Genomic DNA, 24158 nt, shown 5'->3' with positions numbered 1-24158 from the left:
TACACTAACAACATAGGCAACTTCTTCTCTCCCTCCACCCTCTGGTGCTGGTGAAAATCCTCAAATTCGGGCAACAACAATAGGGATATTCGAGCAAAATGAGACTGCCTGAAATATTTTCATCATCATGTATTTTCATCATTCTAACCACAGTATTAGTTTTAATCCACGTAAAAATCAGCACTGGCGTAGGAAGCGGGGGAGGTGGGGGAGGGGGCAAAGGGGGCATGTGCCTCCCACTTTGTGTGTGTGTGTATATATATATATATATATATATATATATATATATATATATATATATATATATATAGCATGTGTGTGTGTGTGTGTGCGCGCCCCCACCCCACCCCAACCCCACTTTTTGGCACCTTCTTACGCCCGTGAAATGCGTCGTTATATGTGGCTTATATGTATACATTATATTAAATTTAGTAATGCACGAGTGAATTCGCCCTGGGTTGCAATCAGTACTAAGATACGAACCCGGTACGTACCATGGTTATTTATTATATTCATATTATTTACGATATCATTTGATTTACTTGACTTTGAGTTTAGTGTGGTTTTTACGATGAATCATATGGTCCAATTATTTAACATGGCTCATATGCCTTCGTTAAAATACAGAAAATTTTGTTGGAAATTAATAAACATTTAGTACTAAAATTTTGGTACTAAAACTATAGAAGTTGACAAAATAATATTTATATGACACGTAATTAGTCACGGACTTGACTTCCTATAACGGGAAAGTGGTTTCCGCTATAGATGACAATATAGTTCATAACATTATTGGGCTGTTTAAATCCATATTTAATAACAAATAACATAATATCTGATAACCTTTTTAATTATTGTTTATTACTAATTTTGTAAAAAAATTAGTTTAATACATGATGCTTCATGTATAAAAGTGTCGGCGTATTAATACACCAAAACTGACGTGGCCACCACCATCTTGGAAGTAAACTTGTGGCAGAAAACGTTGCATATTTTTCTGTTAGTCGTTGAAACTAACTCAAAAGTAGCAAGTTTCATTTAGTAATTATACAATTAATAAGCAGAATGGTGAGTGAAGGTTCTTGTTGGTACTGCTAAAATTGTCTATAAAGACAAATGCGTTTTATAAATGTTATATTCCACCTGCCAGAGGTGAACATTATTAAAGTTATAATTTTGATCGGTTTTCTAAAAAATATTTTTAATAATTTCATTAGGATAATAATTTTTAGGAAAAGTTCCACTTGTTAACCCATTTAATTTAATTACTGAATTAATTGTATTTTGGGGGAAGACTGTAAGAAAGAAATAAACCGTGATTGGTATGGTTTAGTCTGGATTTTCAGCTGGAACAAATAGTCTTGATCACACCAGATATTAGCTACATGTAGGCATGAAACATCAGGGCCCCATTCCATGAAAGAATCATAGCCATGGTTAATTGTAGTGACTTAAGGTGAGTTTTATACTGACACACAAAAACTTTAAAGCCGTTCCACATAACCTTACAGTAGTCTTAATGATTAAGATCTTCTTGGAGAATTAATTAAATAATAAATTGGTTGTCGACTTTTCGGAACGTTATCAGATATATTCATTAGTATGTGACCACCATGAATAAATTTTGTCACTTTATTTGCTAAGTGATAATTGCTGAATGCATAAGAAATTAGTTGTCTTCCGTATTTTCGTGTGAAGGTCGTATGGCCTACAATCATTTTCATCGAACGCCAAGTTTTATTAAAGGTATTTGGTATATATTAGATCCATTTTTACACAAAAAAAGTTTTCTGGTACCAATTGTAAATTTGGCTTGCGGTGAACTCATATGGAAAACTTACTCGTATGGGGGAAAATGCATTGAACTCGTATGGAAATCCAGAAGTGAACTCGTATGGAAATTACAAACTGATATATCCAATACTGTATAGCAACTTGTGTGTAGTTTTTATGACATCAGAATATGTTCTAGATCAAATACATATATTACTTTCAATGTTACCTATAATGATAGCTATTCACATGTTGACGGACAGTGTTATACATACATACATTTATGTATTTTATATGAAAGTATATTATCCATACTATACCATACCATACCGGTGACATTGGATGCTTCTTACAGAATAAATTAAACATGATTAATTGAACATACTTGTGTCAAGTTGTTTTCTATTGATTTGGAATTACACGGGTGACACGAAAATAGGTGACTCCCATTGACGCATAAACTGCGGTTGACACGTAAATAGTTGACTGATGGTGACATAAATAAGAAGCATGTATACAAAACAAGTGTCAAAATACACATTTAAGAGAAATATCAAAGTTAGTATATCTGCATATCCATACATCCCCCATACGAGTTCACCGTTATTTTTTTTACATACGAGTTCTTTTTCCATACAAGTTTTCCGTTCATACGAGTTAGTTTCCATACGAGTTCACTGCATCCCTGTAAATTTACACAGTAATTTACAACAATAGTTCATTTGGTGACTAAAGCACTTCATATTATCAATACTAGATATAAAAATAGTAGTAGTACATTAACTGCCAGTATTTAACATTTTAAATGTCTTCATGCAGCAAAATAACTTTTCGGTCATATTTGTTTTGCTGCAAAATTCATCTTTTAAAAAAATTGCCAAAGGCAGCCTCAGAATTACTGTTGGTGTGCTGTTTCACCAATGAAAAAAATAAAAAATGCTATTGGTGACATTCGTAAGTTTGAGCACTGAGTATGATAGATTATAAATAAAAACAGTGGCTACATATTCTTAAATGGGATGCGGTGAACTCGTATGGAAACTAACTCGTATGAACAGACAACTCGTATGGAAAACGAACTCGTATGGAAAAAAATAATGGTGAACTCTATTGGGATGTATGGATATGCAGATATACTAACTTTGATATTTCTCTTAAATGTGTGTTTTGACACTTGTTTTGTATACATTCTTCTTATTTATGTCCCCATCAGTCAACTATTTGCATGTCAACCGCAGTTTGTGCGTCAACAGCAGTCACCTATAATTAAAACACGCATGTCATTAGACTTATTTCCTGTAACAGAAACCGTAAACAATGCATGCATGTTTTGCGTTTCTCACCAGCCCGAACTTAAAAACCACTAGCCATGGACGTTGGGCTAGCGGATTTGTCGAACTCTGCATAACAACTACAAACAAGTTGCTATACAGTTATGGATATATCAGTTTGTAATTTCCATACGAGTTCACTGCATTTTCCTACTTACGAGTTTGTCTTCCATACAAGTTCACTTGTGGATTTCCATATGACTTCACTGCATTTTCCCCCATACAAGTAAGTTTTCCAGACGAGTTCGCCGTAAGCCTTCTTAAGTGCACAAAAAAACCATGCCAGAGTTTCTGCCAGAAGGTAAAATTACGTACAGTGAAATGTTTAAAATTAATGGAATTATTTTTATAATTGTTTGATGATAATAAGAAGAGACCTACCTGTTTATAATTTGTCAAAACTTGTTTATGAACTGGTGTCCAGTTTCAATTTCTTAGTAGGAGCACTTGTCTGTTTTAGTTTTATTACGCACCCTCAAATTATTTTCTGACAAGTAACGTTAATAATTTTAGGAGTTGGTAAATAACAATTTTAAAAATTCAAGACCAATTTTTATTTTCCATGACAAAAGTTAATTTTTGGTGTCTTTCCGGGCCTGAAAAATAGCATTTGGAATTTCCATAACTTTCCAGATTTCCATGACCTGTACAAAAGGTTTGGGCAATCTTTTTTCGTAAGCCTTTCAAAGTTGTAAAGTTCATTTTTGATGTAAGTTTTTATAATCATTTCTTTTCTTGTAGGTTGCTGAGGATATATTAATTTTTAAAACATTTTTGCTTTCAGGTGCTGCTTGCGTCTGCTGTGTGCAATAAGTCTGGGAAAGGTTGGTTTCTTTTGTCTGTAGTAAGACATGTTTTCATAAGTAGAGCATAATAAAGAACTTTAAAGTTATTACCAAATTTGTCTTGAGTGATATCCCCTTTCCAGCACACATTTTATGGGGTGGGGGTTTTTTCGGGGGGTGGGGGGGGGTCTGTAATTTTAATTTGGTCGGAGTTAATTTTCAACTAAAATTATACATGTAATATATTGAATTTTTTAATGTTGATTTAGTTTTATTAATATGTCTGCTCTTTGATGGGTTGTGTTATGGTATGGCATTGTCTGTTCATCCATACAGGATCATCAAACCTTGAATGTAACTATAACTTGGGATGGTGTTGTTCCGTACCATAACTAGGTCACGGTAACCTATCAAAGGCTGTGGTATGTGCTATCCTGTCTGTGGGATGGTGCATATAAATTAAAAAGATCCCTTGCTACTAATGGGAAAATCTAGCAGGTTTCTTCTCTGACTCAAACTGACCATATATTTGACATCCAATAGGGCCGATGATTAATAATCAATGTACACTAGTGGTGTCATTAAACAAAAACAAACTTTTACTTTTTATGCATTACCAAAACTAAACGTTTAGTGGGTGTATTTATATTAACCCAGTCATTGATTCACTACATTAATTTTTGTTTTTCCAGCCATCATTTCTCGCCAGTTTGTCGAGATGACGCGGTCCCGCATCGAAGGCCTTCTGGCTGCGTTTCCAAAGCTGATGAACACGGGAAAGCAGCACACGTTTGTGGAGACTGAGAGCGTGCGCTACGTGTACCAGCCGCTGGAGAAACTCTACATCCTGCTCATCACCACCAAGGCCAGCAACATTCTCGAGGACCTGGAGACACTCAGACTCTTCGCTAAAGTGGTTCGTGATGTTTTGTCTACATACGGGGGTGGGTGGGATTTCAGAGGAGGATCTAGGGGGTGCAGGGGCCCGGGCCCCCCTAAATTTTGCAACAGTTACAATTTTATTATATATTAGTTTTCTTTTTTACGATTCCCTCCAAGTCTCCCCCAAAGTTCCATTGGCATTCCGCCTCCCCCTAAATTTTGCAACAGTTATAATTTTATTATATATCAAATTTTTTAATTAATTTTTTTACGATCCCCTCCAAACCTCCCCTAAAGTTCTATTGGCATTCCGCCTCATGTCATTAGTGGCGTGCGCCCCCACCCCCCCCCCCCCCCCCCCCCCCCCCCCCCCCCCCCCCCAAATGGATTTTCTGGATCCACCACTGGATTGAGCGCTCACTTGAAGTGCTTGCGTCGCAGGATCGAACCACCTCAGTGGATCCATTCAACTGAGTTTTTTCTCGTTCCAACCAGTGAACCATAACTGGTCAAAGGCCGTGGTATGTGCTTTCCTGTCTGTGGGAAAGTGCATATAAAAGATCCCTAGCTGCATTAAGAAAATGTTGTGGGTTTGCCGAATGTTTGACATCCAGTAGCCGATAATTAATATATCAATATTCTCTAGTTGTGTTAAACAAAACAAACTACTTTGTCTACAGACGTGTAACCCCTCCAATTGTCCATGGTAATCGGCAGTGCCGTGGAGATTGCCGTAGAATTTTTAATTATCCACATTGTTTTTGTTGACTATTGAATTTGTGTGTTTTTTAACATTAAATACTGAAAACTACTAGTCTGCTATGCATCGGACCTTTATAATCTTAGAGTCTATGCAAAATTTCAGGTTTCTGTGTACCTTATTTGCTGGGATACTGTGACTTGAACAGGATAAAAATTATGGTAGCAATTTTCAAGATAAATGTACCATGGATAGCAAAATGATACTTATTCCTGTACATAACTGAGGAATATTTGTTACAAATTTGAAGCCAAAGTGTGTGGACATTCAGTTTCAGCTTTCAGCAACGTGTAAAAGTTGAAGAAAAATCAATGTTTTTTTCCCTGTGCCTCATGATGGGTATATCAAAGACTGATATGACTGCCGTGTCTAATGGAAAGTGCATTTAAAAGATTCATTGCTTTTGATTCAATAGGAGGGGCGGGACGTAGCCCAGTGGTAAAGCATACGTTTGATGCGTGATCGGTCTAGGATCGATCCCCTTCGGTGAGTCCATTGTGCTATTTCTCGTTCCAGCCAGTGCACCACGACTGGCATATCAAAGGCTGTGGTATGTGCTATCCTGTGTGGGATGGTGCATATAAAAGATCCCATGCTGCTAATTGAAAAGAGTAGCCCATGAAGTGGCGACAGTGGGTTTCCTCCCTCAGTATCTGTGGTCAATAACCATATGTAAATAACCATATAACAGTAAATAAAATGTGTTGAGTGCGTCATTAAATAAACATTTCCTTCCTTTCCTGATTCGATAGGAGTATTATATGTGACTGCCTATCGTTCCTCTCGACCAAGTATTTAACACTAAATACTAGGGAATAGCCATAGTTTAAAAAGGTGTCGCTAAAGAAATATTTTCTTGTTTTCAGATCCCTGAATATTGTCACAACATGGAGGAAGCGGACATTGTCGAACAGTCATTTTCTTTGATATTTGCCTTTGATGAGATTGTTGCCCTGGGTTACAGAGAAAATGTGAATCTGGCGCAGATTAGAACCTTTACTGAAATGGACTCCCATGAGGAGAAAGTGTTCCAGGCTGTTAGACAGGCGAGTGTGACTTTACATTACACGGTTTTCTAGTCCCAGCCATTGACACTTTGATAGTACATCAACGTTTTCCAGGCTGTTAGACCGGCAAGTGTGACTTGACATTAGTTTTTTACTCCCAGCCACTGCTTCTGTAATAGTATATCAAAAGCTGTGATATGTGCTGTTTTGTCTGTGGGGAAAACTGCATGTAATAGATTTGTTGATGCTAATGAATAAATGTAGCAGGTTTCCACTTAACAATTATTAAATGTTTCGAATCCAATACCCGATGATAAATTAATCCGTATACTGTGATAAAATAATTTCACTATTTCCTGCTTCAAACGGGTAGGATGATTTGTAGGAGTGGTCTCCCTTGGTTGATCTGTTGATTTTCCTCGGTTCAGTTGGTGCTCCACAACCAGTTGTTCATAGGCAGCTGGTGTCTGTGTTTGCTGACTGTTCGAAAGCATTTATAAAACATCTCTTGCTACTGTTCGGGAGTAGCCTCTGTGGTGGCAGCATTAAAATGTAACCATGTAGCCATAGTTTAATATGTGCTAGTTTTGCTTAAGTTACAAGCTCACCTTAAAGGGGACATACCCTAGTTTTTAAACACTAAGACATATTTTTCACTATTAGAGCCGTTTATTATTACTGAAATCAAATACTACTTACACTCGTATTTTATTGTTTAGGTTATCCATTTCTGTACAACCGAAGTATTTCTGGTCATCCTGATGTTTCTAATACCACAAATGCATTTTTCATTAAAAACGCGCGTGCATCTGAGGAGTAACTATTATAGAGTCACATTTAAGTCTATTTTTAAGGGTATTTCAATGTCACAGACTCTTGTTTCACTCTGTTGTATTCAGATTTGTTACAGGTTTGTAAATTAACCAAACTAGGGTCCAGGTGAAAAATATGCCTTAGTCTTTAAAATATGTAGCTGTTTTTTAGACAGAAGAAAGAGGCGATGGGTCACATAAGACTTGCTTTTAAGAAATATCATGGATAGAAAATAATGCTCGCCTCGGGGGGAATAGAAATCATTGGTAGCAAGTTCAATTTATATTGTGCTAGTCAGGGCCCAATTTCACAAAACATTGTAAGCCTAGGTTTGCACGTAAACGTAAATCTACGACTAAAGCACAATTTCACAAAACATCGTAAGCCTAGGTTTGCACGTAAACGTAAATCTACGACTAAAGCACAATTTCACAAAACATCGTAAGCCTAGGTTTGCACGTAAATGTAAATCTACGACTAAAGCACAATTTCACAAAACATCGTAAGCCTAGGTTTGCACGTAAACGTAAATCTACGACTAAAGCACAATTTGTATTCCTATTAAAGTTCAACAAATATAGTTAGATGAACACATATTTCATTTTCTTTTGTCTTTAAAATACTCCAGCTTCCGTAATGATTATAATTTTCTATGTGAAATTGATGCCAAACACATGTAAATGCACAGCCGGTATAACTGCTAGTAGCAGACGTAAATGAAATGGGGCCCCAGAGCAGGTATGACCCAAATTTAAAATGCTGGCTGTCAAGCTATTTGCCCGTGATACCAATATTTCTTAATTTCTACCCCTGAATATTGCTTTTGAGACGCCTCTGGAGTAGGAGGACATAGACCACATGAGGCTAACCTTTAACAAATATTGCTTTCTTTGTTACAGACTCAGGAGAAAGAGGCCATAGACCACATGAGGCGGAAGGCCAAGGAGATCCAGCAGAAACAGAAGGATATGAACCGCGGAACTCGCAGTGCCGGCTACGGACAGGGAGGCTTCGGAAGCAGCTCATACAAGTCAGACTTCATCTCCATGGATACAGCACCTGTTGAACCACCCAAACCATCGTACACACAAGTCAGGTGGGTGCGGTTATATTACTAAATCGGGAGGGGGAGTGTGGGTGGAGAGAATCCATATGCAGAGTCTAAGTAGGAAGAGAAATCTTTTGTTCATCCCATCCATCTACTAAAATGTTTTTGTTGTTTGACATGGGAAGAAAAGTAATTTTTTTGGAAATAAAAATCTACCATTTTATATCAGTCTGTGAAGCATTTTCCTGATGTACATGAATCGTAGGATCAAACTCCTTTGGTGGACCTATAGGATGTTTTTTTTGTCCCAACTAGTTTTGTCTGGCCTATATAAAAATAATGTCGAAAATTGTAGCATATTCTATGGGGTTTTTTTTTTGCTTATGTTTATTTTTTTAATCATTTATTTTTTCAGTAAGCCTTCTGCCACAGGCAAGGCTCTCAAACTGAGCACAAAAAAGAAAGACGTCGACACATTCGTTGGGCAGCTGGAGTCTGAAGGAGAAAGTAAGAACCTCTACAAGTCACTTGTTTCCAGTGATTAGAATTTAAATGCAGGCTTGCATGGCAGGTCACATACAAAATAGTTCTAGACAAATTCAGTTTTCTTTAAAATTAGCCTTTTTGTAATATTTTTCAAAGAAATACTCTACATACAGTAGAATCTCGTTGGCTTGACCTCGGAATGGTCGGACACACCACAACACACGAATCAAAAACGAAGTTGATGGTTTTTTTTGTTTGTTGTTAAAGCCTTATATTAACTGCTGACGGATCGAACACGTCCAGGGTTGACTATTAGCCTGAGCTCGAACTAAATTATTAGATTGTCGGAATCAGCTATATTTCCCTCGAACTGGTGATCCACCAACTGTCAAATGAGAAACCACTGAAAAGGACCAACAAGTGCTGTGCTTGCACAGTTGGTTATTACAACCTTCGGATTAGTTATATAGGCGGAACTAACTATAGGTGAATCGGGGAATTGCAACAATAGCCATGCAATCCTGTCTTTACCATACTTAAGTTGTTTGTAAAGCAGCTATCGGTAATGATCTTTCAAGTGCACAAACGGGCCTCGGCATAAATCAAGACCAGTTTTAAATGAAACAATGGGCCAGTTAATCGGCTGTCATCACTTCCGCAACCACACATTTAATTAATACCTTCAAGAGCTTCTGCATCACACAATCGGCGTAATTTGTAGTGGACTCGGATATTTTGCTATATACTGTATAACCAGAAATTTTCGTGGCGTTTTATTTTTGTGGATTTTGAGGGTAAGTGGTCAACCTCGAAAATACATAACCTCGAACATATTTGAAAAAAACCCATTAAATTCTATCAAAAATAATCATCGTTACCTCTCTAATGAATACGGTATACTATTTACCAGAACTTTTATTTCCCATGCATGCGCAGACTACAGGAAATCCACAAAATAATTGTAATAATATATGCAAGACGACAAGTTATTATTTTTGAAGTGAACACGCCACAATATTTATTAACTCTCAAAGAACATAACTAAGTATTTATTGATGAACAAGAAAAAACACGGTACACAAATAATCAACAACCAAATCAGAAAACAGCACTACTGAAATAAAAACGTCAAAATGGTTCCTTTGAATTCCCTGAATAAAATACTCTTATAAAGAATTTCGTTTCCACGCAGAACTACTAGAATAAAATACTAGTATTAACAAAATCATTGTTTGAATGCAGCACTACTTGAATATGCACACAGAACAGTTAGGCTAATTATCACGTCGAGCCTCGCGCACTGTATCAGTGATTGACATGCGGCTTTCAACATTTCCTGCCGTGTTTTCAAATTTCCTATGACCTTCATAATCCACCTTGCATGCACTGATTTTATGGCTGAGGTACGCATGTTGATCTTTATGCTTGTAACAATTTGGCCTTCTTACATAGCCAGGGAAACCTGCTTGGAATACCAGGCGGTGAATTCGGCCTTCAGAGCGTCTTTCAGGGGTTTATTTACACACACATCTTGTGGCTGTAGAGCGTCGGTGCAATTAGGCGGAACAAAGATGATGTTGATATGAGCTTTCTTCATCTTGTCTTGAAAGGCTTGGTCTTGGTGACACTTGAACATATCGAGTATGACCAACAATTTTTGCCGCTTGGGTAGTTTCTGTTCTTTCTTGACACGGTTGACGTAAGGTATGATGATGTTGTCGGCGTATTCATCCATGGTTTTGTTAGTTGACCAGTGATTATCAGAATGTGTGATATCCCAGTCACCGGGAAATTTCACACCCTGTGGATGACAACGATTGGTCTTCCCGTCATAAATCAGCTGCACCGGTAACATGTCCCCACTCAGTGTTGAGGCGACGACAGCTGTGATCATACGTTTGTCACTCAGTCCAGCTATTTCCACTCGCCTCGATCCCTTCTGATCCATGGTCCACTCGCCACACGGCACAAACTTTAACCCAGTCTGATCAAAGTTTATAATCAGTTCATCTGGAATTTTGTGTTGAACTGCGTTTGTCGAAATTCTGCCAAGAAACTCTTTTGATTGTTTCGAAGTTCTCTGGTAACACCCTAGCGCTCGTTGTTGCTTTCCGCTTTGAAAATCCCATCCGATTCATTAGGGAAGCTGCCCAGCTCTTCGTTAAAGATACCGAGCCACCATTTTCTATCATGATCCCTGGGTTGCTGGCTTCAATAAGTCCCTTAGAACCACCTATCACTATTGATGTATTGATCACTCCCCCAGCCCCACGGATGGCTTTCAAATAAGTTTGAATTGTTTTGTCCATATCACCCAATAGCAGGGGTCATCCTCGGTTTTCTTTTGGCAAAGTTTTCTCTGCTAGTTTAATATCTTTTGCAGTAGATTGGATATTTCGCCTGACTTTAAGCATGCGTCTTTTATGTCTGTCCCTAATACTTCGAACTGTCGATTCACTGACTGGGTTATTGATATCTACTGAAAATTTTCAACTGCATCTTGCCACGCCATGTTCAAGTGCATATTTTCCTACCTTGGCAGTTTGTTCGTCGTCAAAAATGTTATATTCACGTTTCCGTTTTGTCGATTTAGGTGTCAATATGGCTTTGTTTGCAGCATCGATACATGACGACGGGATTTCAAGTTCTGGTCCTTGTGACGGGGACGGCAAAAAACTGTCGCTACCAACAGATTTGTTTAACCAGCTCAAGAGACTCATGATTTCGTTTCGGTTGTAAAATGCGTGCATAATAGTATTCGTGCAATGCTGGTATAATTAGCCAGCTTACCATAGGATTAAGAAGGAAACATGTCGAGCTCAGATTAAACATCAAACAGAATCAATGACTGTGATTAGTTGTTTCTCTAATAGCATACTGTAATAGCCAATCGAGATTGAGTGCTTTATTGTTTAACTGTGAGCTTTGATCGTCTGGTGTAATTGTTGACTGGATGCTGATGATGTGAAACTTTTAATGAAAAATGAATGGTATTTACCAACAGGATTTGTTGAAACAACGAAAATAAAAATGATCAGTTTTAAAGGTTTACCAAACCTTGAAAATAAAAGACCTCGAAATGTTTTTATCCCCCAAACCACGAACATTTCCGGTTATACGGTAACACATGATGAAATTTTAAAGTTTGCAGTTAAGAAAAAAATATGTATCTAATTCAACTTTCTGACTGATGTTATGAAAATATCCGATGTTGACTGAATGGTTTGGTCGAACTACCTTATGGGTCGAACACTTTCTCAAGCACCGACGGGGTTTTAGCTAACGGGATTCAACTATCTGAAAATTTGCTAAAACTAAATTGTTCAGAGAGTGAACCTCGTTCGTTCGTTCGTTCGTTGTTCGTTCGTTCGTTCATTCATTCATATATGCATGCTTCAAAATGGCTCAACAAAGTATTGCCACAAAAATTTATACATTTAATTTGTCCACAACTATACTTTATTCATCCCTATAGAACCTCGTAATATGAGCTACAAGTCAAACTTCAGATACTTCTGGTAATAAAGTGGATGTGAATACTGCTAACAAAGGTGATATAAAAAGTGCATTTCATTAGTATGTTACATATTTTAAGACATTTGCCCCTGTAATTACTTCAATTAGAAACCAAAATATTACTTTTTATTGAGATAAATGTCTTATTTTGAGATATTAAAAATGATTTTTCACAATTTCATGAACTAGTTAACCGGTTTAAAAATTGTTTTTATACTTGTGTGATTTTCCTATTCAGTGCTCTACAAAGCAAGTTCAAATTTACTTTTCCCTGTCCAGTAAAGTATAATATTTTAGTCGCCAGCCACTTATATTTAGTAGCCAGCTAATATATACTTGTAATTAAATTGATTCAACTGCTATTTTACGGCACATTACTAATGCCGTAATTGTTATTAGGACTGCATTCAAATGAACTTGTGAAGAGGTGATTCCTAGTTGTTGAATAGTAATTACAAGTTACTGTTTTTGTCCGGTTCCACTAAAACAGTGAAACAGTGAACGACTATTAATTATCATTATCAAATTTGCGTACCCAATAATTGTATGAAACGAATTTAAACGAATTACTATTTTAATGGCACTGCTAAGATATGCATTTAAATTGCAATACTCATTAAAAGTTAAATAAAAGCATTGTGATAATATCTACCAGGCTTCAATGTGTTACTAGAAGTTACCAATCGGCTACCTTACTTTTGGTTTAAATAATATGTATTTTCGTTACATACTGCCTTGTAAATCCATAAATACTGTTTTGTAAATAGTTGTGTCTTTAAAGATGTCTAAAGTCGAGTCATGAAAATAGAAACATGTTTTCATCCTCCACTGGTGGACATGATTAAAACGACATTCACGACCAGAGAAGTCGTTATCGTGGAGGGACCCGTTATCACGATAAGCACGAGACGATTGGAGCGCAGCATAACACATACAAGTCAACATTTAACATAATTAAAATTTGAGTTTCAAACAGACAAGTAAAGACATACAGTGACTCGAGCAATCTCATTTTAATACATAAATAAAACCTTGGACAGAACTGACTTGGTCCAAAACTGAACTGGGGCCGAATTATTTCCAAATGCTTGATATTCAAGTTAAGGGATATAACATAACGAAGTATTACCTCCCCCTTAACGTCACTGTGTTTACTCTTGGATACTGGAAAATCGTTATTCATAGTCCGATTAACATGTCTAAATTTTTATTTTTTTAACAAACTACAGATAAAAAACACATTTTATGGAAGATAAATTACTACTGGTCCACAGTGTTTTCCGATGTCCAGTTTTGTTTACAGATTAAAGTAAGATTATTGGACAGCCGCCAACTGGCGAATGTGATTTTATTTTTTAGACACCGGGGAATGTTTTTAGTCGCCATGGCGAGTATTTTACTCGTTTTGTAGCAATCTAATTAAAATTAGCTCCACTATTACATGTGGATCTAAAGACAGCCAGTTGGAGCTCATGTCCACCAATCAAAACCTTACTTGCAGAATCCTGGCAGTGATTTAAAAATAATTTGAAAACATTCCGAATTATCCTGAGGGTATACGACATGTTTCGTGTGAATTACGAATGCCTTAAAACATGTTTTATTTTATAAAATAAATAATTTGTAATGTAAAACTGAAGACTGATTTAGTTTTGTTTTATTTTATAAATAAATAAATAATTTTTAATGTAAAATTGAAGACTGATAACCCACCCCGTACGTATTGGTATGGTTCGCTGTAATGCGGCCACTAAAATAGACTCGCCCGATATTTTTAGAATTTGTATACTCCCAAATAACGTTATAAAAGGTGAAGTGTGATTGGTCAGTATTTAAATTATTATTTACAGACGAAATGTTACCTGGACATTGGGGACTACGCAGTGTTGTTAGTTTTAAATCACTGGCAGGATTCTGCAAGTAAGGTTTTGATTGGTGGACATGAGCTCCAACTGGCTGTCTTTAGATCCACATGTAATAGTGGAGCTAATTTTAATTAGATTGGTTTTGTAGAGCACTGCTATTAATATTTTTAGAAGTTGTGTCTGATTATCTCACATTTTGCTATTCATATTTTCAGAAGTTTCATCTTCAAACAAAGCTGTATCAAGTTCTGTATCTAAAATAGCCACACCTGCCGCTAATCAAGAGAGGTGAGAGGTTTTATTTCACTTTTCATAAACAATTTCAGTTTTTCATTTACATATTTTTGTGAGGTGAATTTTTTTTAATATAAATTGTACAAATGCAAATGGAAGATACTGACTTTGAAAAATAATTTGTTATTTGCCCCTTTAATATTTAATAATTTCTTTTCAACTTAACATAAACATGCCATTAGAGGTCTGGTTACGTCTTTATGAAAAGAGAAAACAAAAGTTTTCTACAGTATTTGAGTGATGCGTAATACTCCCTTTTAACTTAGTCAACACATGCAGTTTTTTTCCAGTTTCAGTGATTGCTCCACAGCTTGCATGTCAGAGGTCTTAATATTGGATGTTTCGTCTAAAAGACGAACAAAATATTACTCAAAAGTTTTGTTGATAATTAATAACAAATTTATCCATGCAATGAAAGTGGGCATTTTTTTAACATGATCACAGTATACTGGATTTGATCATCTCATGGTGTACTTTTGTTGGCTTTTGAAATATAATTTTGCCTGTTATTTTGATAACTGTTTTCAGTATCTGTTGTTAATCATTGTACTGAACTCGATTAAGTGCCCTGCAAAAAGCTGTCAATTTGTTTAGACCTAACAGGTATTTACGGTTATATGGAGTCAGACATATGGTTATGGACCACACAGATAATGAGAGAAGAAACCCGCTGTCGCCACTTCATGAGCTACTTTTTTCGATATGCACCATCCCACAGGCAGGATAGTACATACCACAGCCTTTGTTACACCAGTTGTGGAGCACTGGCTGGAATGAGAAATAGTCCGGTGGGGCCACTGATGGGGATCGATCCTAAACACACCATGCATCAAGCGATCGTGTTACCACTGGGCTAGCCTTATGTAGAGATAAATTTTTGTACACAATACTGTTTTGTCATTCAGCTTCAGTATTATGTTAATCAAGTGTACCTTTCCTTGTTAAGACGTGGTTGATATATTTTCAGTATCCATGTGATCGTTGAAGAGAAGATTGCATTGACGGCGGGACGAGATGGTGGCCTGGAAAATATGGAGATTCATGGAATGGTCAAGTTGAAAATAACAGAGGACAAATACACGCGAGTCAGGATCAACGTGGTGAACAACGATGACAAGGGAATCCAGATACAGGTAACATGCTGGAGAATTAATTACGGTGTAGGGGGTAATATTCATAAGAATTCACATTAGAGGGTAACACTCATAAAAATGTATCACATGAGAGGGGTAATGGTCACAGGAATTTATTACATGAGAGGGGTAATGGTCATAAGAATATATTACATGAGAGTGGTAACGGTCATAAGAATTTATTACATGAGGGCGGGTAACACAGAATTTATCACATGAGGGCAGGTAACACTCAGAATTTATTGCATGAGGGCAGGTAACACTCAAGAATTTATCACATGAGGGTGGGTGACAAGAATTTATCACATGAGGATGGGTAACACTCAAGAATTTATCACATGAGGGCAGATAACACTTTGAATTTATCACATGAGGGTGGGTAACACTGAAGAATTTATCACATGAGGGCAGGTAACACTTGGAATTTATCACATGAGGGCAGGTAACACTTGAAATTTATCACATGAGGGTGGGTAACATTTATAAGAATTTATCACATGAGGGTGGGTAACATTTATAAGAATTTATCACATGAGAGGGGTAACATTTATAAGAATTTATCACATGAGTGGCAACACTCAAGAATTTATTACATGAGGATGGGTAACAATTTATCACATGGTGACAAGTGGCGACAGCGTGTTTCCTCAATATCTGTGTGGTCCTGAACCATATGTCTGATGCCATATAACTGTAAATAAAATGTGTTGAGTGCATCGTTAAATGAAACATTTCCTTCCTTATATTGATATCTTGGCGTGTAAGATAAATGGATGCCTGTTTCGCTGGTTCCTAATAACAAGATGAGCACCACAGGACTCTCAGGACATTTCTTTCTTTCTTCTAATTCCAGACTCATCCAAATATTGACAAGAAACTGTTCATGGCGTCGTCGTGTGTTGGACTCAAACACCCGGAAAAACCGTTCCCTCTGAATACAGACATTGGCGTGCTCAAGTGGAGGTTCCAGACACAGGACGACTCATTCATGCCACTGTCCAGTGAGTCATTCTACTCTCTTTACATGGGAGTCGTGTGGGATGGCAGTTTGGGAATACAGCTCCCGTAATATCCAGTGTTCTCGCTGCTCCATTTAAGCGGGGCGGCCCGCCCTGCTATTGCATTTTGCCGCCTTCCTTTCACGTTCTCCGCCCTCCTTTATTTTTCTGTGCCCCTCTTTATTTTCCAGCACCTTACTATATTTTCCAGCACCAAAATTGTAACTACCAAGGCCCCCCCCCCCCCATTTTGTTCTGTTTTGAAGGGTGCGGTGCTGCGTGGCCGCCCTTCTTTAATTTTCACCCATCGAGAACACTGATATCAATCCTAAGAACCAAGCAATGTGGTATGACGTCCAGCTACACACATTAGAAAGTCTTAACTTCCATGTCCCAATAATAGTATTTATTAGTTTCAAATTCTGATTTAGTTATTAGCAGATTATTTAAAAAATCAAATGGTTAACGCTCGCTTTGTTGTGGATTTTTGAAATATACTGTGGATTGTGGTAGAATGTTAAATAAACATAGCCCTGTTTTGTCTTGCCAATTTGGTCAAGCATTTACAACAGTGTGTGTCAAATAAAACATCAGGCTTGTTTAATTTTGAAAAATATTTAAAGGGACATTCTTGAGTTTGCTGCATTGTAAAATGTTTTCGACTGAGTAAAATATTTCTACCATTAAACTTACATATTAAATATATTTTCTTGTTTAGCATGTCAGTGTCTGTATATTTAAAGTGCGTCTGGTCGTCTTAATATTTGTAAGAAGCCCAAACTGGATTCTGTCTTCAAATGATTTCGTATGTACGGAAAAAAACAATATTTTAGGAAACAAAATGAAATTTAACCTAGTGCAGAAAAATATATTTGGTATGTAAGTACAATTGTTAAAACATCTGTTAGTCGATACTATCTTAAAAACTGCAGCAAACTCAGAAATGTCCCTTTAATGTATATTCTTTTGTAATAAATTATAATTGCATATGACCCTGTTCATCTGAATTCTTGTACAATGTTTACTCTGACCACACCCTCCATGCAAGTAATCTGTAAAACAAGCTAGTAACCTCTATATGGCCCAACAGTTTACATGAATTCTAAGTTAATTAATCGACATGCAAATGCTAGGGTTTATGTACAATATCATGCTAGACTTGATTTGACTTGACCTAAAAATATTGTGGCCTATATAATGTCGATTCTGGGTTTTTTCTTTGCAGTTAATTGTTGGCCCTCTGAAAGCAGTAATGGTTGTGACGTAAACATAGAATATGAGCTGGAGAAACCTGAGTTAGAACTGGAAAATGTTATAATATCTATTCCTTGCCCGTAAGTATAGAGTTGGAAAATGTTATAATATCTATTCCTTGCCTGTAAGTATACAAGTTGGAAAATGTTATAGTATCTATTCCTCCCCCTTAAGTATAGAGTTGGAAAATGTTCTAATATCTATTCCTTATCCGTAAGTATGGAGTATCAAAAGTGGATCAAGTCAGACTATAATATTGTCATGTTCATTTTGTTACCAACTCAACTTAACAAATTTTATTTTAACTGGGAAAAAATTCTGTTCTATAACTGAAATTTGTTTTATAATATTTGTTCTTTTTATGTTCTCATTGAGTTATGAATACATAATTTGTATTATTAGTCTTCTACCTGTCCAATCAGAGTGAACTGTAGGTTTCATCTCCATCTGTCTGTCTGTCTGTCTGTCTGTCCGTTCGTCTGTTCGACATTATCACAGTGCCTCAAGATACTGAGTAAAATTTTGGTTATAGGTTTATTTTGTACTGTTGCAGATCAAGTTTGACTTTAATGACAATTTGTCTATTTTCTACAGTTATGGCCCTTGCACTTGGGAGATGAAACAAAATAAATTTTCTAGACTTTTGTTTCCTAATGCTTTAAGATGTTAAGTTGAAATTTTGTATATAGCTTTATCAGGTACTGTTACAGATCAAGTTTGACTTCAATGGCAATTTATCTATTTTTCACAGTTATGCCCCTTGAACCTAGTAGATAAATTTTTTTTAGTTTTCCAGACTTTTTTTTCACGACGCCTTATGATATTAAGCTGAAATTTTGTATATAGCTTTATCGGGTAGTTACAGATCGTTTGATTTTGAAACTGAATTCCCCATTACATATTTGTTCATAAACCAGTTGGAGAATTAAAACAACTTTGTTAAAAATACAGGGAGCATTTTGTATTAAAAATTTTGATAGCAGTGATGATAGTCAGATTGAATGCAATACTGAAAAAAATAAAATTCTTGAGATATGTTACCAAAAGTATTATCCTGTCTATGGGAAAGTGAATATAAAACATAAAAAATCTCTTGCTGTATTGTTTTTTGGTAGCAGTAGGCTGTGTGGCAATATCAGGCTTTCTCTCTGTGTGTAGATGCCATATAACTGTAATTTAACATGTGTTGAGGTGGTGTTAAGCAAATAATCTTATTTCTGAACTCTGTGTGTTGCTCAGGTCGGGTGCTGGATCACCGGTGGTGGGGGAGTGTGACGGGGACTACTCATACGACACGAGAAACCGTCTCCTACAGTGGAACCTCCCTGTCATTGATGCCAGCAACAAGTCTGGAAGTATGGAGTTCTCAATAAATGGTCATCCTGATGACTTCTTTCCCGTCAACGTGTCCTTCGTTTCCAAGAAACCATATTGTGATATACAGGTAACTTTCCAAGAAACCGTAGTGATATACAGGTAACTGGACTTCATTTCCGAGAATCCGTATTTTCAGATACATGTAACTGTGTTGCCAAGAAACCATATTTGTGATATACAGGTAACTGTATTTCATTTACGAGAAACCATATTGTCATATGCATGTAACTGTCCTGTTTCCAAGAAATCGTATTGTAATATACAGTTAACTGTCCTTCATTTCCAAGAAACCGTATTATTATAAATAAGTAACTGTCCTGTTTCCAAGAAACCGTATTGTAATATACAGTTAACTGTCCTTCATTTCCAAGAAACCGTATTATTATAAATAAATAACTGTCCTGTTTCCAAGAAACCGTATTGTAATATACAGGCGACTTTCCTGAAGTCAAAATAGCTTTAATTAAATTACTTTACGTTTTCAGATAACTGATGTGCGACTCGTGGACGACAATCAGTCTGTCAGGTATTCGGATGAGGTGATATTCTATGTTGAAAAGTACGAGATTGTCTAGGACCAATTGTTAACTGATGGCCTAAGTTATTTTCACAGCTGGTACAGGAGACTGTATGTGGTTAAGGAATTGACGTATCATGGAGTACACTATGCTGCAAACACAAGACAAGTTTTTCCGCAATTTTAGAACATGTTAAAATATAATAGTAACTGCTGCAGAGCCAAGCTCAAGAGACTGTGGTTACGAAGGGAGTGTTTTATGGTGTACATCATGTTGCAATCAAGACGGATGGTTTTCCAGCTATTTAGATGATAAAATAAACCTGCCGCAGAACTCTTGTGTGGTTGGGTTATGGACGTGTGTACGGCAGATGCTTGTTTGTCGTACACACAGACAGTGGGAAGTGTTTCTCATCGGTGGGTTTGTGTGTTCAGGAGAAAGAGTTACTCACAGCCAGTCAATTCTTATGTAGAATCTGTAGAATTACAGGGATTATATGCGGTTTGGAAATACGAAATTCTCTTTAGAATTTATAACAGTAGGGGTTGTTCGTATTTAAATAAAAAGGAGAAAAAACTGCTTGAAGGCATGTGAAGATATATGAAAATTCTGCCAAGCTGCATTACTGATGAACATAATATATAAATCTTGTGAATACAGTTTTTTGTTTCATTTGATGAGTAAAATGTTAGCTGTATTTAACGACTTAACAGAATTTTGTTCAAGTTTTAAATGCTGAATTTGAGTAAAATTCAAAGTCTTGGGAAGAAAGGATTGTTATTTCTTATAGGAGAAGGGTACGGGATACATTTGGAATTTTATTTTCCAAAATATCTATGCACCCCAGTCATTGCATTTCTTAAACATGTATGTTACATAATCAGTCCTGATAGTGGTGCAGTTGGGGGTGGGGGGTGGGGGGGGGGGGATTAAATTTAAAACGGGGTTGGTGTGGAAGAATATGGTAAGGTGTTATTTTCCCATGGTATTTATAAAGAGTGAACATTGTATGTTGTCTGTCATTAATGAAAAGTGAAGACTATTTTTGATGTCTGTCATTGTTGAAGAGTGAACATTGTATTTTGATGTCTGTCACGGACTAAGAATGAGAAGACCCGTTCAGATGTCTTGTGAATACTTTTTTTTATACATGTATGTTCTAGCATGTAGTTTATAGTGTCAATGTAGGTTACTGTAACATTTTATCGAGGGTTCAGTCAGCATTAATGGGAATTGTTATAAACCTCACAAAACAATTGGGAGTTCCTGTCTGTTTCTCAGGAAATAAAAAATTAAAGCCTTGTGTGGTATCAATATTGACCCTTAAAATGTACGTGAAAGGGTTGTGTATTTTTATTACGGTATGAATCGTGAATATCATTTCAACAATAAAGGCCAAGTTAGAAAATGAAGACTTGTGTTCGATCCATGGGAGTTTGTACTGGTCTGAGCCTGATAGACACTTTTTAAAGTTCCATCCGACACTTGCCGTCGACCACCAGTTAACATGCTATGTTGTAATAATGTCACAAATTTTACTTGCTCATAAATGTCTAGAAAGATTTCTGAAAAGTCTTAATGATGATATATGGTTATGCATTCTTTCTTCTTTTTTTTTAAAAACTGCAACGTCTCCCAAAAGAAAAAACCCTGCATCTAGATTCAACTACTGCCAGTTAACCCTTGATAGATTATAGGTCCATTTACAAAGTATGATTTTCATAACATCACGGAACAGTCGCATCAGCTTAATGTCTAGACTTGAGGTTCACATTTAAAATTGTGATGTGTTTCATTCAAATTGAATGGTGTTGATATGGTCTTAAGTTTGAGCCTTAAGTCACAATAAAGGCTTTTTATTTCACTCGTATGCCAACAGACAGAAGAGAAAATAGTATATTAAAACTTGTAAATTTTGTTTTGTTTTTGTTTACTCCTCATTATTGTAAATATTGTATACTTGCCTGAGACAGTCGAGGAGTAGATAGTACCAATAAATGTCTCTTTTTTATCCTTTTTTTTTTTTTACCTTATCTTCATTAAGTGTAAGACCGTGGCTATACCATCTCACGATCGACTTCCATCCTTCAGTATAAATGCCCTACCAATGTTAGCATTACATCAGTGGGGTACAATTACAGTTTAATGTAGGGACAGAACACTCCGAGACAAGACTGGATATTTATGAAGGCTTATTCACAGAGTGGGACTCGCATCTTGTAAAATATTGTGTGTCCATGGCTAAATGGTATATTACAGGCTTCTGAAAACTGCGAGAACGACGGTTTCGTTCACGCAAGTCTTGTTTTTCGAAACACATTTTACGTTTGTGCATTAAATTTAGGCTTTCATTTACGTCCCGTGTTGGATGACTTGCTATCCAGAGACCAAACCCAGGGTGGACATGTCTGAAACCTTAGTGGTATAGGGACATGTTAAAATACTCAAAAAGTAAGTTATTTACGTGGTCATGACATGTTATGGACAAGAGGAAATGGGTTACCTGAATTAAATGTTGCTTTACCTATAAATTGGTTTACATCAGTTTTTAATTCTCAGAGGGCTGTATTGCTTCAAAAGACCTACCAGGTACCTGAACCTGTAATAGAAACTTAAATCACACAGTATCTTTGTCGCTCCCACTCGGGCAATGCAAGAATCGTGACACTCGTCAGTAAAGTAAATTGATTCTTCTACATGAATAAACTTTGACAATCTCTAATGTGCTCTAGCCGTATTCTGTTTACATGTGAAAATATACTGATGAAAAGAAATAAGGGAACATCAAATTGCAGACCAAATTTAATTCACTACTAGCATAGTAATGTCTCTATTTTATACCAAGTTGTAATGTGGGACTGAATGTCTGTAGTGTTGAATGTGCTGCCTATATGTTCCCAGTCAACTTCTGACAATATAAAATGATTTTTGATAGTCATTATTTCTTGTTGCTATCGGTGTGATCCTTTATTTCTTTCTATCAGTATATGTCTAGAGTCAGCTGACATTGTCCATTTAAAAACTGACTACCATGAATATTGTTAAAGCGGCTTTCTCATTGTGAATTTGTGGCATGCGATTTGTCAGCCCTACAAAAATCGGAACGTGTGAGACTAAAAGTTGTTCTGAGTTCGGTATTCTCAGTATGATTCGATTGCATGCAACGATTGCATGCAACAAGTCCGTGCGTCTCATTGCATAATGGTAACACCCGTTAAGTACTTCGTCTAAAATACATAAAATAAAAATACAATGCCATAGCGATGTATTTCGATTGTTTTGGGGGTCACTTGTTTTATTGTGTAATATACAAATAGTTTTTTTAAATCTGATGCCACAGACCTATACTTGTAGTCGATTGTTTTGGAGATCACCAATAACATTAAACTTATATATATCCGACTAATACAGACATTGCACGAATAAAACCCAGCATCCCTATCTGAAACAGTCTGTTTTGGGTTTCTTTTTGTAGTGTGTATGCTAGTAGAGTATATTGGATAAGCAGCGTTCTCATATGATTAGCCGCACGGACTTGTCTCATGCAAATTGTCAGCCATACAAAACTCGGAACGTATAAGACTAGTGTTCCGATTTGGGTGTTCTCGCAATTTTATTCGATCACATGCAACAATTCGGTGCGACTAATCGCATTATGAGAACGCCCCTACAAGGATCAAACCTAAAGATGTGACATTTAGGAAAATATGTGTATATTGGCGACTGTTTACCTGTTGAAATTTGATAATCAGTTACATAGGGTGCACTTTAGCTCTTTTTTTCTTCTAATATATATTTAATCAAGGGTTGGGGGATACTTGAGCTAAGCTCGGGCGAGTGTTCTACCACAAGAGATGTATGCTGCTACGACTCGGCTACAAGACCGTCGGTTGTTATGAGATGTTTCGTCTTATTTGAAAGTCTATTTCTGTTCATTTATTAAGCACTATGTATTAATTATTAATATGTATAAGGGCATAAACTTGTTGATGTACGATTTTCAATTTCCGGGGTCCAAATATATGATGTACATTAAACAAATATTTACTTCACTTGAGTGTTTTTGTTTGTTTTTTCTCTCATATGACTCGGGATACATTTCTCAGTGTATTAAAAAAATAAAAAAAACGCTGTTAAACCAGAGGTGGATCCAAGGGGAAGTGGAGATCCAGGGACCTACCACACGCCCACCCAAAAAAGATTAAAATGCACCTTTTCTTTTTCTTTTAATTTATAATTTTTAAATTATTTTTTTAGCCGTCTACCGGTTCAGCTGGAGGTAAGTTACCCGGGACTATAGGTTTCGTCTCTGTGCGTC

At 36.5% G+C, this 24158-nt stretch overlaps 1 protein-coding gene across 1 annotated transcript; it reads left to right on the top strand.

Annotated features, from left to right (window-relative positions):
• Nucleotides 1–915: 915 nt before the first annotated feature.
• Nucleotides 916–23892, top strand: LOC121386881 (coatomer subunit delta-like). Its single transcript, XM_041517913.1, has 12 exons — nucleotides 916–1068; nucleotides 3889–3928; nucleotides 4582–4805; nucleotides 6398–6577; nucleotides 8251–8447; nucleotides 8815–8906; nucleotides 14482–14554; nucleotides 15528–15693; nucleotides 16547–16694; nucleotides 17917–18025; nucleotides 19185–19389; nucleotides 19808–23892. Exons 1-12 carry the CDS (start codon nucleotides 1066–1068, stop codon nucleotides 19895–19897), a joined length of 1527 nt encoding a protein of 508 aa, XP_041373847.1. The 5' UTR covers nucleotides 916–1065; the 3' UTR covers nucleotides 19898–23892.
• The last annotated feature ends 266 nt before the right edge of the window (nucleotides 23893–24158 follow it).

Source organism: Gigantopelta aegis, chromosome 12 (genome assembly GCF_016097555.1).
Source record: "Gigantopelta aegis isolate Gae_Host chromosome 12, Gae_host_genome, whole genome shotgun sequence".
Classification (NCBI taxonomy): domain Eukaryota; kingdom Metazoa; phylum Mollusca; class Gastropoda; order Neomphalida; family Peltospiridae; genus Gigantopelta; species Gigantopelta aegis.
The sequence above is the reverse complement of the archived record's forward strand: the minus strand, read 5'-3'. Positions and strand labels throughout refer to the sequence as shown.